Here is a 17,199-nt window from a genome sequence, read left to right on the forward strand (position 1 = left end):
GTGACAGCGGGAGCCGAGCACCGAGAATTTACCGCCACTTCCTTTTGCTGTGGCTCAGATCCACTACCACACAGATACATCCTAACGAATGCTTAAACCCCCCCTCTCAGTGAGGCCCTAATAGGCTCTGTGAGGGCTGACGTTAGTGGGATGTTGAAGGGAAGTGTGTGAGGGGGAGTGAGGCATGGAGGGAATGAGAAAGATTCAAATTGGGAGCTCACAAACAGAGAGGAAGAACAAAAATGGAGAGAGAGCGTTTTTATTATCAGATTCAGTCACGAAGGGCAATCATCTCCTCCTCCACTTTTAATCACTTTTTCGTTGCTTGCTAGGTTACATTGTTCCATCAGCGAAAAATAACAACATGCCGTATTCTCTTTATTCTGTATTCAAAGCAACAAGGGACTTTTGGTCATAGGAGAAAACATTACACCCTCTCCTTCCTCCTCTCCTTCTTGGCCCTCCCTCCTCCACCTCCGTCTCTTTGCTCGCTCTTGGCCTCCGTCCCTCCTCCGATCCCTCTCTTCTTCGCCTTCACTGCGTTTCACTTGGAGGACATGGTGTAGCAGCCATGGGGGTGCCATTGCATGTCACGGATACGCCTGATGGACTGCATCTGGGGGCAGCGGGCGCCAAACTCATTGAAATGCCTGTACTCGCCCTTCTCCAGCAGGTACTGGCTGCCACGGTAGCCGGGGAACTGGTAACCCACCCAGCTGGGGGGAGAGACAGAGACAGAGGGAGATGGTCAGGGGGGAGAAAAACATTTTAAAAGTGGATGTAAGGAGAAAGGACAATACAGAAAGTGACTGCGACAAAGTGGCAAGATCTATGCGAGAAAATTAGGAGAAAATTGTTTCCAGGAAAGGTAAACCCAATATGGTTTAAAGAGTAGTGACAGTGAGAGTAAACCATGTGAGAGAAGGACTAGAGAAGCACAGATGTAGAGGGAGGATACACATCAAACGAATAAAGACATCGATCTGTTTGTCATGCTGTCAGATGCCAGACCGCAGATGTTTCAGACATCGCGGAGCCTAACAAATGAAGTCATCTCAGCATTTAAGAAACAGTGTCTGAAGTCAGCCACTCTTCTGAGAGCAGACAGATAGAGCTGCTGACGTTCATGGCACCCTCTGCGAGCTGCTGATGGAAAATCCTTTTTTCCTTAACACACATCGGCCGCTTTCAGATAGTGTGTGATCCTTCTGAATTCTGCAAGCTTGAGAATGACGACACATTTTGAAAACTACTTAACACATGCGGCTGGCTATTTGGGTTCAACTGCGTTTGCAAATTGGGTGCAATACAATATGCAATGTAATATTTGCTTAGAATAAGGATGAACAAGGTTTTGATTTGACTGGTAGCTGCAAATAGAGATATTTATGCTGCAGCTCCTTGAACAGTGAGATGAGATGATCAATACCAATCTCAAAGCATGGAGATGGTATTCATTCAAGTCTCTGCAAGAAAGCTATTAAGTGTTTTTTTCGAGAAACACAAACTATGGTGAGTCTGCCTGTTTGTTAAGTTCCCAAAAACAGTCAATAAGGACCACAGGAGGTGAAATGTCTTATGGGAAGTTGCTTGGATGAGTCGAACTATCTCTATCTATAGAAAAGTCAATAAAAGACTTGTAAAATGGTCCGAGACTACTTACGTTCCACAGCTGACCATGATGCTGCCAACCCTATCGGTGAAACCGTAGGAGTACAGGCTGGGGACATCATCGTCCATGATCTCCATCTTACGGCCCTTGAACTGTCCGACCTCATACAGGCAGATCTTGTGCTTCTCGGGGTCCTACAAAATTGTGGGGAAATAAAAAGCAGGGAGAAGTAGTTGCAATTAGGACAAATAGAACATGAATCCAAGCAGGCCAAATGGATGAAGCCGCTGAATTCAGAGCGTGTTTCCTAACAAGCGGACAGGAGATTTACCATGCGGACGGGCCTGAAGGACAGCAGGTAGTCGTTCTTCTGGCAGTTGCTCCAGGAGTCCCAACGGGGGTACTCTCCCTTCTCCAGGATGAACATCTCTCCGCAGAAGTTCATCTGCTCATAACCCACGAAGCTGAAGAGGGGAGGAAAGGTCACAAGGACGAGGGGGGGGAGGGGATGAGCTTAAAGAGTTGTAAGCATTGTAAATTGTAACAAAACCATGTGTTAAGGTTAAGAGAGATCATGGATTGCGTAAAAAAAGAAATGTGTTTTATATGTAAACTGTATTATGTACATAAGTTACGGGTTTTACGTAAGTACATTTATTTTACGGAGTTGGAATAATGTTACGTAACTCAGGTTTAATATGTTAAGTTGGTCTATGTGACAAATATGACGTTAGTTACATCACAACTTTTTCCTTTGATCCAATTACAATTACGACAACTACTAGAGGTCCCAACCTAATAATAAAATAAAAGTAGAATGTAAAAAGCTGCTTGCAAAGATGACGGTTTGTTTATAACAGTAAGATATGCTTTCTTCCTACTTGTTGTTGCATCTTGAAATAACTAATATCCTTACTGGTAATTGGTCCATATTGATTCATGATTCACTAATTGGTCCAATCAGTGGAAAACTGCTGTACTACTTTCAGTCGTTTCTGTTTGTTGCTTTTTCATGTTGTTAGGCATTGAAGTTCACTCTAAATCTGCCCTCTTTGCAAACCATTGGGGATAAAAGCATCAGATACATTCTAAAATGTGAAGAGGGAAATGTCACATAATGATGAGGTACACTTTAGCTATCACCTGCTCTGTGCTCAGAGGAGTGTGGGTGTTGGGTGCAGTATGATTACTTGCAGGTGGGTGGTGTATCCGCAGGAGAGGCTACTTACGGGCCACAGTTGACGCGCAGGGAGCGAACTCTGTCCATTCCCATGTCGCACACGTTCATACACTCGCCGTTGATCTCGATGCAGCGACCCTGGAAGTTCTCCTGGTCGTACACGCACATCTGGATTGTTGTGGGGAAGAGAGTGACAGTGAAAATGTGGTCGCAAACGTGGTTTCAAAGTTAAAGCTAATGAGAGCAGAAACCTGAATTTTATGGAAAAGTAGAAGTGGCTTTAGGTTTGGTAAAAGGAAGTGACTGTGATGTTATGACAGCTTTCTCCACAATGACTGAAAGCACAAAAGCTTTACATGGTATTTTCCTGTCAGTTGTAGTTGTCGACCGCCCCCTCACTGTGCTTTAAGAAGCAGCAGGTTGTGAGAATAGACATCCGGCCAGAAGGTAAACTGTTAGCATGAAGCCAGCTGCATCACATGGTGTGAACAAGACTGTATGGTATATCTGTAGATGTTTGATAACCTGGTGTAGTTTGTGTGTGTACGTGTGTGTACTTCACCTTGTAGGAGCCAATATCGGACATCTTGTTGTGAGCGGCCTTCCCGTCGGTCTGGGAAGCAGACTTGGACTTCTCTCCTCCAGTAGACATGATTACTGAGGAAAGAAGATGCTTTGAATCAATTAAAAGTGGTTCAACCATAGACAAGCCAACCCGACATCACTATTGGTTTGTATCTGAGGCATTGAGTCTGGCATTTCAGCCATTGCCATGTTGTTTTGCTAACACTAGCTTGTTTAGCTTTGTGCATCCATTATTCACGTTAACTTTGGTATTAAATTGGGATGAACATTTTGGCAGAAAAAACACGCTTTAAAATTTACCTCCCATACAAAAATACAGTTGAATCTATAACAGTGTCAAACGATGAACAACGCCATAGTAGAAGCACTATGGATGTGACATGTCAATCGAGTCAAGTTAGCCACGCCCTTATGCACTATCGTCTAAATGGGGACACAATTTACAAAATATCCAGCATACTGTTTTTTCTGAAGACTTGAAACTAGTGATTCAGACTATAAAGTCATAAGTAAAATCTTTACTGAGGTGATAAATCAAGTCAGAACAAGGATAATTTTCTCATAGACTTTTAAGCAATCAGACTTCTTTCTGCAACCAGTGGAGTCGCCCCCTGCTGGCTGTTTTAAAGAGTAAAGGTTTTCCACGATGGCTTCAATTATCTGACCTGGAGGTTCCTGCTTGGGTAAAACATTGTTTTTTAAATATATAAAAACACTGATGTTGATATTTCTTTTGAATATCACCTCTACTAAGAAAAAAAATGTATGTAACAAATAACCCTACCCCTTTTCCGAGCCCCACACCCCACCCACAGAAACGTTCATACAAACTCTAACAAAGCATAATTCAGACCATAGAGACTACTACCTTCTCACCCTTTCTTCTTTACACATTTCTAGAATAAAACAACAAACATGTCCAAAATAGAACTGTAGGCAACAGCAGGTTTTGCTATCATAAATAAAAACCTAGTGATCCCTTTTAACATGAGCATACAAATAGCATAAAATACAACTTTCTTTTAGACTTATCTTTAGTTTTGAAATTAGATTTTAAAAAGTTCTGCATTTGTAGGACCAACTTCATTTTTAAAGTTCTATTTTGGGTTCCACAAGCATTAGTTTTAGCATACTATATATAAGCAATGTTGGACTCTCAAATCACGAGCTCAAACTACTATATACTTTTGTCATTACTAGGTAAAACTTAATTTTAACCCTCTACCTCCCTTTTTTCTCTGCTGCTCTCTGTATGATGTGTGTCCACTGTCTTACCTGTGGCAGTGTGTGCGTAAAAGAGTAGATTCGGGGCTGAGACTGGTGGTCTGTGTGTTGCTCCAGGCCCCTCGTGGCTTTTATATGCTGGCGCCCAGAGAGAGGGGATTATGGACACAGAAACAAACTCGCTGAGCTCACAGCCCCCACAGAATAGAAATACCCCAATCATCAAAGAGAGAGGGAGACACAGAGGGGACAGAAAGAGAGGCAGAGAGGTGTAGGTTTGAAAAATACGAGAAAAGGTGACAAACTGAAAAATCAATGTGGTTTGCCTCGGTGGACTTGATGGAAGACTGATAACTTCAATAAAACAAAAGTGAGTTGTCACAACCAAAGCCCGTACACCAATAGTAGTTCCACAACAACAACGCCTGACCAGGTTATCATTTAAGAGCCTGTCACAAAGTTATTCATTCCAGGACTGTAATTTGAGAGGCGCTGGGACAAACAATAAAAGGAAAAGCAATAAGCTGTGAGAAGCAATAACCTCGCTCCGTTTGGGAAAGAGGTTCAGGTGTACAATAATCTGAATGTCTCTCTCAGCATTGTAGGAGAAGGCTATTAAATTAAAGCAAGCCTTTTTCATGCGGTGGGCGTTCATCCGCAAGGTGATTATTCTCAAGTGCACAAGAGGGAACAAGCAACCCTAAGGTCCAATGTATCTCCAAATTTAGAGGGGAGGTCACATGTGCTGCTGAGGACAGGAGGGAAATCAAGGCTGCAGCCCTTCGCCAGACAAGAACCTGAAAGAAAAGCTACTTGTGTCTTGGATTCAGAGGCTGGCCTCATTAATCAGTGCATAATATTAGTATGTCCTTACATCCTCCAGCTCAAGTTAGGATGAGGGAATGGTCAATTGGGAACTGATTGAAGGCCTGGCTCACACGTCCCTCTCATTGAGGATTGTACGTCCTAAGAGAACGAATAAAAAAAGGGGAAGTATCATCTGTCTCTCCACAAGACAGAACGGGGCGCTTCCCTTTTGACTTGATTCTTAAGTATTTAATTATGAAGGGGTTGACTAATCACTATAGAGCTGAAAAGAGGTGTTACAGCACAGGCAGTATGAGAAATAAAAAGCGCTTTTTGAACATTAAAGCATAGAAACATGTCAAAATACAAATATTAACCGGAAATTAGCATAATAAGGCCAATTTCAAAAATGACATTCAGTAACTAACAAACAATAGAAACAAAGGAATGTGTATAATAATAATAAAATAATAATAATAATAATAATAGATGACATTTGTATAGCGCCTTTCAAGAGACCCAAGGCCACTTTACATGGTGAACAAACAAACAAACAAAAGGGGCAAATAATAAAGTAAAAAATTAAAGAAATTGCAGTATCCCTATAAGCATCATTGTAATTAGTTCATTAATAAACTTTTGGAAGATAATTAACAAATCACACATTTTTACAATGCAGCAAAGGAATTTAGTTTTGTAATGCACGGTAGGGGTCAAAAAATGTTCCCATTTATACGTGGCGCAGGTGGAAACATCGCCTTCATCATTTACACTATGATCCAGCTTCTTATAAAGAGATCATTCATTCTTAGCTGGAGCTATAAAATGCAGCACCTAATCTGATAGAATAGATTAACTAAACCAGAAACACTCTTCAGAAAGCCCTTTGATCAATATCCTGAGTGTGGCTGAAGTTTGTGAAATTTAACTTCAAAGTCTAATCAATTCCATGTCCTGCAGAGGCACCACTGAGGCTTTTCACATAAAATAACAGGGAATATGTCCATTCACTAAGTGGGACCCACGTAATTCATAAGAAAGTAAATATGACGTCAACCCAGCTCTCTAAAGTTGATTGGAGCATCTCATTAGATATGGATTTTGAGAGATCATCAAGGGGGAACCCTCATCTACAATGACTTCCAGTTGATTACATAAACATAGAAAGGGAAAAGCAAAACATCAAGAAAAAAATGAAAAGCATTTAAACAAGAATTTTGAAATAAGTGCAAATCATTTGTTGGATAAATTAAAATATAAAAAGTTGACAAGACATTTGCATGCACTTCCTGAAAAATGCAGGCTTGAATAATGATGTGTCTTATTATTATTCTGACCAGCAGCAAATTGATGCTTAAGCTCTCAGCTTTACATAAATGAGTTTTAATGTACACACATTGTTTGTTTATTTAATACAAGAACCAGAAAAACATGAAGACTTTACAAAATCTTTATGTCCTGTTCCTTTTGATAGTATAAAACTGAAATGTCTCCCGAATTTTTTTTAGATGCTTTTACATAGCAAAACATGTTATACTTTATTTTCTTTCTTTGTCTTTCATCCTCAGTAAATAGTTGTGTGGAACCAAAACCGGCACATGAAATATGCATTCTGATATTATGGATTAATGTTGGCGCAGATAGTTTGAAGGGCAGTGACTTTAGAAACTCTGTTGGGAAATGATGCTGGTCGTGACTTTGGCGAGTGTGTGTCTGCTTGACAATGAGCATGGCTCTCTGGGTGATATGTCAAGGACCAGATGAGGCTGGGAGAGATGTCGCTGTGGCAACTGTATCCCAAATGTGAGAAGTGATGGACTTGGTGGTTTTACATGAAAACAACATCAGTGCAAAAATATTCTGAGGTTGTGACAGACTGACAGTATTTCAACACAAAGTTTAATTTTTTAGGGCTTTTTTTCCTGAACAAAGATATTCTCCTAAACCACTTTTCTATGTATGTATTTTATTAATACCCAACGTTACAAAGTGGTGCAGGAATGAGTCCTTAGACCTGGTTATGAGTTACTTATGTTTGAACATGTTTCTTAGGTGACTGAAATTGGATCTGTGATTAACACAAGTTTAAGGAATTATCACGTTTGATTTTTTGACATAACAAATAGGCTACAATTAAATGTCAGTAAATATTCCAATATTTCATGTCTGAAGCTTTATGTGTCTTTAACACGGCAGTTGCGAATAAGTGACTAAATGGGACTACTAAACATCATTACGCCGAACATTAGCCGCAGTTAACTTAGCGGTGGTTAAAGGTGGGGTAGGTAATTTTGGAGAAACCAGCTCGAGTGCGCTACATCTTCAAAATACACAGCCGGAAAAATCTGCCACTTCCTTACAGAGCCCCTCCTCCAACACACACGAACGCGCACATGACCAATGAGGGCACGAGATAAGTTTGTGCACAGATGGAAGACTGACAGGCAGGTAGGCCATCCAGTTATTTTAGCCGGGCCGGCTAAAATGATTGGTCCTGTTTTTTACAGTACTACGGCTTCCACAGATGACATTTTTTATGGATTTTTTGTCAAAAAACTTAAGATATTCATTGCTATCAGGATGTTAAGAGCATTCCATGGAATATAACAAAAAGTGTATCTCGAGCCGGTTTCTCAAACGTACCTACCCCACCTTTAAGTGCCGCCATGTGATTATGATGTAGTTCCTTTATAGCCTAACATTAGCGTTTTACTTCTGGGGATTGCATATAGGCTTAAAACATCTTAAAAGTTGTGGAAATATGTGGAAATTATCCTGCTGAACAAAACGTGAAAGTATCATAAACGTGTGTTAACCATAGGTCTAATTCTCCACCATATTCCAATATAAAATCCCATTGCTTTTTCTCTCAAGGGAGCCCTTGTGATGCTAACTGCTCTGTCATACTACTGTACATCATCACTGCACCACTCTATTCATTTTTTAAATATTATTAATTAACAGTATTTCACTTTAATTGAGCCTGTGTGTAAATCACCTCAACTTTAGAGTAGCTCCATTGAAACAAGCTCTCCAAATCCTTCTCATTCTCTGCCTATAGTCCCGGACTCCCCGCCATTGTTGCTCTTCTATACGAAGGCACTGCTGACCTATACGAATAGAGCAACAACAGGCCGCATTCCCCAGCTTCACCTCTGTGCCTGTTGTATAGCCCGCAAACTGCTGAGTCTGCAGGCCACATAGAGTTACAAAGAGAGAGAGAGAGAGAGAGAGAGAGAGAGAGAGAGAGAGAGAGAGAGAGAGAGAGAGAGAGAGAGAGAGAGAGAGAGAGAGAGAGAGAGAGAGAGAGAGAGAGAGGGGTGAGCGGCAGAGTCACCGACGCACGCGCACAAACACGAACACGAACACATGGGAGGTTCAAGCTCACCTGAGTAAAGTTCGCTACAGTAGCCATAGGAATACATAAACTCTCTTTCCACTGGCCTTCAAAATAAAAGCCTAAATAGTTCTGAGGTAGGATAACTTTCATCTAAAGCATTTATTTGTAAGCATGTTTTTATATTTAAACTGATATTTATTGAAGTATAAATATTTCCCCATATGTATTAATTATATATTATGTAGTATATGGCACATATTCTCACATTTATTTATTTTATCTATTTATTGACCTATGCTTATATTTTTATTCTGCAATGTGAACAAATGCAACGAAACCCAATGTCCTCTTTGGAAACTACAATGTGTTACTGATTCTGATGAAAAGTGAGTACTCACTATGTGTATTGATAACAATCAATTAATTGTCATGTCTATAACCTTATTACAAGCTGTTTATTACTGTAGTAATATTGTTAAATATTAGTGACAAGCCAAACATAGGACATAGATCACATAAAATGGCTTAATGATTAAATTATCCAAAAGCCGCTGATGAATGTTATGTTTATGCCTAAAACTCTCGAACAAGATCCCACTATCTGGAAGAAAATATTTTTCATTTGTATTCTCTGTATATCTTCAAATAATCATTGTAACACTGTACAGGGGTTACATTGTACAATAGAGATGTATTTTGAAAGCCCTGACCGGAAGTGTGATCCTGAATTCAGGCCAACCTCAAACACACTCGCTTAGTTTACATCGTTGGCGTGTATGGGGCAACACGCGCACATACGCGAGAACGAGGTTCCCCGCGTGGACGCTGGTATATAACGGGCGCGCCAGGTTCACACAGAGTCTACGTAAATAAGATTTGGAGTATGAGGAGCGCGATGAGAGCATCAGGTAAGCAGTAGCGGGAAAATAAATGTTCACAGAAGTTTCCCACGGGATGGACTTTACTGTTTTTGCGGATTAAATGTTTGTTTTGACTTCTCTTAACAAAGACATTTTAGTTTCTTCATTAGAAACATGTTGGCTGCATGACACATTCAATGAAAAAATAATTATTAACTATTAGGACATATTTAAATGCACTCAAAGTTTACCTTTAAGGAAAAATGATTCTGTTGATATCCAATAAATCTAATGTTGCTCATACATTTGACTATGGATATGATTTCTCTTATAAATGTACTTTTTTTTTTCCTTTTCCAATTTAGAGATGAATAGATTTACCAGAACCCACATGACCTCTCCCATGTTTTTCCAAAGCATGGGCACAGCCCCTTACTTTAAGGTAAATATACACACACCACACACACTACACACACACCACACATAAACACTCATGCCTGTCTTCCCCTGTGTGCAGGTGACTGTGTTTGAGCGGGAGCATTTCCAGGGAAAGTGTATAGAGTTCACCTCCGAGTGCTGCAACATCCACAACTGCGGCCTGGACAACATTCGCTCCATCAGAGTGGAGAGTGGAGCGTGAGTCACAGCCTGTACGCCCGCATGTCTCTGTGGACAGCTGACTGACGTGTGTGTGTGTGTGTGTGTGTGTGTGTGTGTGTGTGTGTGTGTGTGTGTGTGTGTGTGTGTGTGTGTGTGTGTGTGTGTGTGTGTGTGTGTGTGTGTGTGTGTGTGTGTGTGTGTGTGTGTGTGTGTGTGTGTGTGTGTGTGTGTGTGTGTATGTAAGTGTGTGTGTTTATGTAAGTGTGTGTCTGTGAGGCAGGGTGATAATGAGAGAGGAAGTTTCCAGGCTCGCACGAAAGGCGTATGACCTCTGAGGTCCTTCTTTTCTACGTGTATGCAGCACCCAGCGTTATCAGTGATGGAGAGGTCAGGTGTTTCTCCAACTGCTGCCTTTTTCAGATGAATACTGAGAAAGAGTTTCACCTAAGGAGATGACGGATGCTTTTAACAGGGATTCTTTTCAGAGCTGGTGTACATACCTCATCTGTGGTCAGCAGAGGATAATTTAAGGCCACACGACTGTTTTTAGCCTTTTGATTAAATGGTGTGATACTTTACCATTTATCAGTGTATGCGGAGGAAAGAGTCAAGATCCGTCTGGTGAAAAGCACACTAACTGCTCATAAAAGCATCTAGTGGAACTATTTTTTACTACGCCGTATCTACTCCTGCATTATATACTCGGTTATATACGGTTACTTCTAGGGCCTGTTTTTACACTGGAGACTAATTGCTTTCAGTCCGAAAACCTCTGAAAATGTTCATACTTTAACTTTATCTTCACATTAAGTATTCTTTAATATAACATATTCATATTCTATTCTCAAATTAAGCAAATAGTGTCATTTTTTACTTCACGAGATGTGTTTAAAAGTTACTTACTACTTTACAAAACATAAATGGATTTGATGGACCGGCTTAGAAAATAAGATGCATTATTTTATATTAAAATACCCAGCAATATACAAAGAGATAATACAAAAAAAATAAACGGATCCCATACATTGTTTATATTAATTATTTAAATTGATCAAATAATATACCACTGGTTTTAGGATAATGGTGGTGGAGGCGAGTGACTTTAAGTCCAGGCAAGTCCAACATGGAAAGGAAATGTTCCATAAGTTGGAGCTGGGATTTCAAAATAAAACGCTATAATTACGCTATTTTAGACATATATTTAAAAGTGTTTAGTGTTAACCTAAGGAAATAAATGGGATTAACCCATCGTATCATTAACTCTTTCTCCTCTCGTGGGTATTTAAGGCCCAAATCATGCAGTTGAGTTTTATCAACTGCATGTCATACATTTTTAAAAGCGTGTTTTTTGTTTGAAAGAGCAGTCTCTCCCTTTACTACATTCTTTGGAGCTCTTTTAAATAATTCAAGAGCTTAATTCTCCTCTCCTCTTTGCAAACGTGTTCCCCCGCTGTATTATGACGCACTTCTAACCAAAACTTTACTCTGAACTGTCGTCCCCTGCTGAATGCAGCAGATGAATACAGATTTAGCTCCAGAGGGAAAATGGTGGGACCTTTTTTATAATTCAAGACTTAAAAAAACGGAAAATTAAATCACTGTATAACCACTGAAACCATTTGAAGAAACTAAGTGTTTGGAGGGCAAGCCACATAGGTTACACCCTAAATGAAGAACCACAAGTAAATTCAATGTAAGAAGATCAATGTGAGGTTTTTTTCAGCACTTATAATAAGTCTATTATAAACTGTGTAGCAGCCTTAACAAAAGAAAATGTCCCAATTGAAAGACTTTAAAATACTACTTTTTACTATTTATCACCAGATTGAGAAATGTTTCCACATTTGCCTTATGGGGCCAATACATGCTATTCTTCAGGTTTCCACTAGGGGGATTTTTTTATTATAAATTCATTTTTGTGGGGTTTTCTATAATAGAAAAAAATAAAAGGATTGAAAGGGGGCTAGATCAGGACTTTTGTTGGTAAAATGTTTAATTCAGTGAGAAAGGAAAATAGGATTACCATGCAGTGCTCCCTGTGACCACTAGAGGGACGGGCCATCTTCATGTCCCATCTGCAGCTACTTTTCCTCGTCCTCTTTATCTCCTCTCACCCTGTGTACATAGCCGTGGGAACATGTTTCAAATGGGGGTCGCTGTGGGGATGACACCAGGGCTGGTTCTGACCAATGTGCTGCTAGGCAAGATTTTAGCTGGCAATGAAAAACCTCTACAAAAGACCAATACACTGCAAAAAGAGAAATATATTGACATGGTGGACAGCTTATATAACAAGGCTTCAAATTTATTATATATTATAACATGTTTTAATTGGGTGGGTGGACTTCACATCCTCTAGGGGGGTCCGGGGGTACCCCCCCGGGAAGATTTTTTTATCATTTTAAAGTAAAATGCTTCAATCTGGTGCACTTTGAGCGCCCAATTAGAGACTGATCTAGGGGGTACAACTCTAAACACCCATATGAAAAAGATCGGTTTGCATTTTATTAATCAAATAAGTAGGTATGTGAATATTTCCAATAACCTACCATAGCCAATAACAAATACATGTAACTTATTTTATTTGTGTTGTTCATTCATATCTTATTTTACCAGTTAACATTTATTTATTTATGTATATTTTAGAAAATCTCTCCAGTTTTAAACCATATTTTTGGTTTACTGTCCTATAGTATACATTGCAATGATTTCAAACCTGTTTTTATTTATCCTAATAATTATAAAGGTGTGCCTTGGAAATATTTGTTTACATAAATTGTGATCAAAACGTTTGAGACCCACTGAGATAACTTCGACTAAAGTGAACTATCTAAGCCCTCAGAGTCCTTTACCTCACTGAGCCTCTCATTCTGACAGGAGAGGACTCTCCCTCCACATGATTGTAGAAACAGTTTCTTATATCCGTTAGCGCAGCAGAAGCTAACAACAATCCCCGCCGGTACCACGGTATCCCCTCTCTCTATCTCTCTCACTTTGGCTGTGAGCTGCGGGCGCCTGCTAAGCCAACATCCCCCACTTTCATCACTTACAGCGCCCATCGTACAGGACAAATGGAAAATGTAACCGGGGTGAAAAGGGTGTTATCTTTACTTAATTATGAATGTTGTTACATCAAGGCTGAAAATTCGTTTTTTTTATTATTATATCTTGTGGAAGTGCAGATCCCCTGTCCTCCACCAGGGGGTGCTGCAGCACCCTCAGCACCCCTACTTCCCACGGCCCTGCCTGTGTAATGTTGCCTCATTGTGTTATGTTCACACTGACTTAAAAAAAACAATGTTGACCGTTTCTACTCACTCATCTGACATTCACCTCTTCTTTCCCCCATGTTTACAGTTGGGTTGGATTCGAGCACCATGACTTCCAGGGCCAGCAGTTCATCCTGGAGAGGGGCGAGTACCCCAACTGGGAGGCCTACAGCGGCTCCCTGTCCTACCACAACGAGTACTTCATGTCCTTCCGCCCCATCTACTGCGCTGTGAGTATTTACCAAAAAGGAGGATAGTGAGTGACAGAAGGAAGGAGTGATCATGGATGTATAAAGATAACTGGATAGAGTGTTGGAGGTGGAGCCCCATTCATTCCTATGAAAGTTACTCAATTAAGCCAAAATGTCCTAACTCAAGTACAAAAATACCCAGATCATCTAGGGATCTGGGCCCATAGAGCATGAGCATACGTTATTTCCTAAGCTTTCCTTCAATCAGCTCTGTCTCGTCCACTCTTGACTAAGTCAAAGGATGTAGGGAGGGAAAATAACTCTGGATTTGGCTTTTAGCACATTTTACCACTTTTAGAACCAAATGATTTAAATTAGGTATATCCAAATGTTGGTACTGGGAAGTTGATTTACCTAAAACTGCTGGTTTAAAGACATCCCTTTCCCAATGTAAGTCAATAGGAAAGAGTAGTTTTGGGCCCAATGATGTCACTGAAACAGAATAGTGGTACCCTTTGGCCACTTTGAGAATTTGCTTAAATGCCCGGCTCACTTCCCAGGTGCATTGGCCACAGTACAAACACTTGAATAGCCCTTATTTGAGTCATTAGGTCCAGAAGTTGTAAAATACGCTTTAAGCCAAATCCATTTATTCCCCTACAATAGTTGGACTGACCTGAATGGGAGGCAGGGCTTCAAGAAAACGCAATTGCGCATGCATGGGCTCAGATTCCTGGATGATCCGGGTCATTTTGTATATAGTCGGGCCATTTTGTACTTTGTGGCGCCAATGTGGAACTTCTTTAGGCATGAACGATTCCCCGCCTCTAACGTTGTATTCAGTTCTCATTATACATTCATGGGCCAAATAGGAGGATAGTTAGGGACTGGAGGAGGAGTCACCCAGCGAGGGGCTGAAACAGCTCAGATATAGAAACAATACAACAGTTGGTCTGTAAGGCCTAACAATACCTCCCTATCCACCTTCCCCGCTTCCTCTCGTCCACAGTCCCACCAGAACAGCCGTATGATGATCTTCGAGAAGGAGAACTTCATGGGCCGCAGCACCGAGCTGTGCGACGACTACCCCTCCCTGAGGGCCATGGGCTGGGCCATCCCCGAGGTGGGCTCCATGCACGTGCAGAGTGGAGCGTAAGTAACCCCAACACATTTTGGTTCCAGTTAAATGAGAGCATAAATAGGTTTGAGACAGCTTTAGAGTGAAATAAAGAAGCAGAAATCAGAGATATGAGCAGAAAGGAGTACTATACAGTACAGCAACAGTCATCCATAATGTAGTTATATATATATATATATTACATTACATTTAGCTGACAGTGTTATCCAAAGCGACATACATACACTTCTATATTGCAGACATGCTTACGGGATAAATTTGGGATATCTTGCCCGAGGACACTTTGACATGTTAACTGCAAGGGCTGGGGATTAAAGCCCTGAAACTCTGATTGGTAGACCCCATTTACCCCGTGAGCACCTCCTGCCCATTTAACTAGTTTAGTTAGATTAATTTCCCCCTCCCCTTCTCTAGGGTTGCAGTCGAATAGTTCATTTAGCTTAGGAACCTTCCTAACAGAGTGAAATTACCCGGAAGTCCCTCAGTGGCAGCCATGATATGTGCCGTTCGAATTCTCTAGATGATAGGAAAGGAGGTTTCAAACTTCCTTTATAACCTCGTTTAGCTTAGGAACCACTGGACCTCCCTTGACAAAAGGAGAGGAGAAAATGCTGCCCCACAATGCCTTGCAGCCGCAGCATTTGCCGTTACACAACATTCGGCCGTTCACGGAAACAACGGATTATGACCGAAACATTATATCATGAAAGTTACGGTGCTTATTAAGCATTTTAAAACGTATGTGGTAACTTGCCAACGTGCTTTGTTTTGAACGTTCATCAGTATTATAATCAAAAAGAGAAATATGAACGTTAGTTTTTACTGAAATGATCAAATAAAGTCAACATTTCACAGTCTTTACTGAGCTGTGTGGGGTTTGTTCAACTTTTAAAAGATGTTTGAATGGTGATATACACAGTAATAGATGTTAAGGACTAACGTTTATAATAAATACATTTGTATTTATTTTAAGATCTTTTCATACAATCATACGTATTGGGATCATTTGTATTAATGTGGACCGGAGGGAGAGGGTGACGAGCATAAATTTCACTTTCCTTTTTTATTTCAATTCCAACTTTGGTCATGAAGAATATGTTTCTCTGTTGTCCACGTTCATAAAGCATAAAACAGCAGCATCAGATCATGGTGCAGAGTCTCTAGATGAGTTTACAGTAGTCCCTCGTTCTTATTATACATCCATGTAGTCCGTTGTATAGAACACTGTAGTTTCCATAGTTTCCCCACAGCAGCAGACGCACATTTATGACGTCCACTGGCGCATCATAAACACGTCGGTCGGATAGTGAAAGTGCAGTCGAAGTCCTTTTGAATTATCCTATCCACTATCCCTTAACCCTATGATGTTTCACACAGAGGTCAAGGAATAGACGGTAGGGTTAGAAATTAGGAGCTGATTTTTTGACTATTCGACTGCAACCTAGAACTCTGAATTCCACTCCCACAGTTCTCCTCTTGAGCAAGTTTAAAAATTCCTAAAACTGTCCCGAAATTTCACACGCAAGATGGAATATTCAGTACAAACTATTCAGATATCTTTATTCCTAGCCTCCCTAGCAGCATTTCTTTAATTCTGTAATATCCAAATTTAATCTGAGAACCACCTGTAGAAAACGATTTGGGTAAATCGATCAGCAAAAGGTATTTCAGTTCCTACTTACCTACTTGCTATCTTCCTCCTGCAGCTTTGTGTGCTACGAGTACCCCGGCTACAAGGGCCAGCAGTACATCATGGAGTGTGAGAAGCACAGCGGAGACTACCACCACTGGAGGAACTGGGGTTCCCACTGCCAGACTCCCAAGGTCCAGTCCATCAGACGCATCAGGCAATAAGGAGGACCAGACCAGGACCAGCAGGATCGGCTCAGGATAACACCTGGACGCCTGACTTAAAGGCCGGAAAACTGAACTTAAAGCTTGGGTTTTGGGTTTAACTACAACACAAACCATCAGTGACTTAGCAGCTACCTCTTTATCCCAGCTCATATTCATATTTCTGTTAATACAAATAAAATAAAGCTCAGATTGAAAACCTGACAAGTCGTTTCTGTCATTCCTGTGAGTCTTTTTATTTCATTATAGTGTACAGTAATCGATGCCATTTCATTTATATTGTAATATCACAGTACACTCACTACACTCCCCCCTCCCTCCCTCCACCCGCATATGCCCACACGGGCGAAACCAACAAAAAAAATGCTTATCAATATAACTTAAACAACAGAGCCGTGAAAATAAACATAAAACGAAAAGAAGAAAGAAAAAAAAAAAGTGATTTTGAATGATGTAGTCTATTTATATTTTGTGTGTGCATGTATGTGAATTGTCACAATTATACAATGAAATTAATTAAGTCTTCTTTGCATTGGACT

General features: G+C 40.5%; 2 protein-coding genes across 6 annotated transcripts; one reads left to right on the forward strand and one right to left on the reverse strand.

Moving 5' to 3' along the window:
• Positions 1–250: 250 nt before the first annotated feature.
• On the reverse strand, positions 251–8,471 carry crybb1l2 (crystallin, beta B1, like 2). 4 transcript variants are annotated; one of them, XM_079648648.1, is made up of 7 exons: positions 8,407–8,471; positions 4,653–4,783; positions 3,355–3,449; positions 2,842–2,960; positions 1,944–2,076; positions 1,664–1,806; positions 251–716 (listed from the first exon to the last, which is right to left on the reverse strand). In XM_079648648.1, the coding sequence occupies exons 1-7, from the start codon at positions 8,454–8,456 to the stop codon at positions 545–547; spliced, it is 843 nt and encodes a 280-aa protein (XP_079504774.1). In that variant the 5' UTR covers positions 8,457–8,471; the 3' UTR covers positions 251–544. The 4 variants fall into 4 exon arrangements, with proteins under 4 accessions (XP_079504774.1, XP_079504776.1, XP_079504775.1 ...); XM_079648650.1 differs by having other exon boundaries at positions 4,653–4,739; positions 8,407–8,424; XM_079648649.1 differs by lacking the exons at positions 4,653–4,783; positions 8,407–8,471 and adding an exon at positions 3,678–3,953.
• Positions 8,472–9,503: 1,032 nt separating this feature from the next.
• On the forward strand, positions 9,504–16,839 carry LOC307044326 (beta-crystallin A1-like). Of its 2 annotated transcripts, none has more exons than XM_079689430.1 (6): positions 9,504–9,656; positions 9,974–10,050; positions 10,126–10,244; positions 13,566–13,707; positions 14,678–14,820; positions 16,513–16,837. In XM_079689430.1, the coding sequence occupies exons 1-6, from the start codon at positions 9,632–9,634 to the stop codon at positions 16,658–16,660; spliced, it is 654 nt and encodes a 217-aa protein (XP_079545556.1). In that variant the 5' UTR covers positions 9,504–9,631; the 3' UTR covers positions 16,661–16,837. The 2 variants fall into 2 exon arrangements, with proteins under 2 accessions (XP_079545556.1, XP_079545557.1); XM_079689431.1 differs by lacking the exon at positions 9,504–9,656 and adding an exon at positions 9,674–9,731 and having other exon boundaries at positions 16,513–16,839.
• The last annotated feature ends 360 nt before the right edge of the window (positions 16,840–17,199 follow it).

Source organism: Notothenia rossii, assembly GCF_949606895.1.
Source record: "Notothenia rossii genome assembly, chromosome: 1".
Taxonomy (NCBI): domain Eukaryota; kingdom Metazoa; phylum Chordata; class Actinopteri; order Perciformes; family Nototheniidae; genus Notothenia; species Notothenia rossii.

Bases quoted from the DNA above. Each gene is read 5' to 3' on its own strand.
- crybb1l2 (XM_079648648.1), bottom strand. From the start codon at position 8,456: ATGAGAAGGATTTGGAGAGCTTGTTTCAATGGAGCTACTCTAAAGTTG. The intron at 1,807-1,943 runs GTAAATCTCCTG...ACAATTTTGTAG, and splicing joins CCTTCAGGCCCGTCCGCATG to GACCCCGAGAAGCACAAGAT. The intron at 717-1,663 runs GTAAGTAGTCTC...CTCTCCCCCCAG, and splicing joins ATCATGGTCAGCTGTGGAAC to CTGGGTGGGTTACCAGTTCC.
- LOC307044326 (XM_079689430.1), top strand. From the start codon at position 9,632: ATGAGGAGCGCGATGAGAGCATCAG. The intron at 10,051-10,125 runs GTAAATATACAC...CCCTGTGTGCAG, and splicing joins GCACAGCCCCTTACTTTAAG to GTGACTGTGTTTGAGCGGGA. The intron at 13,708-14,677 runs GTGAGTATTTAC...TCTCGTCCACAG, and splicing joins TCCGCCCCATCTACTGCGCT to TCCCACCAGAACAGCCGTAT.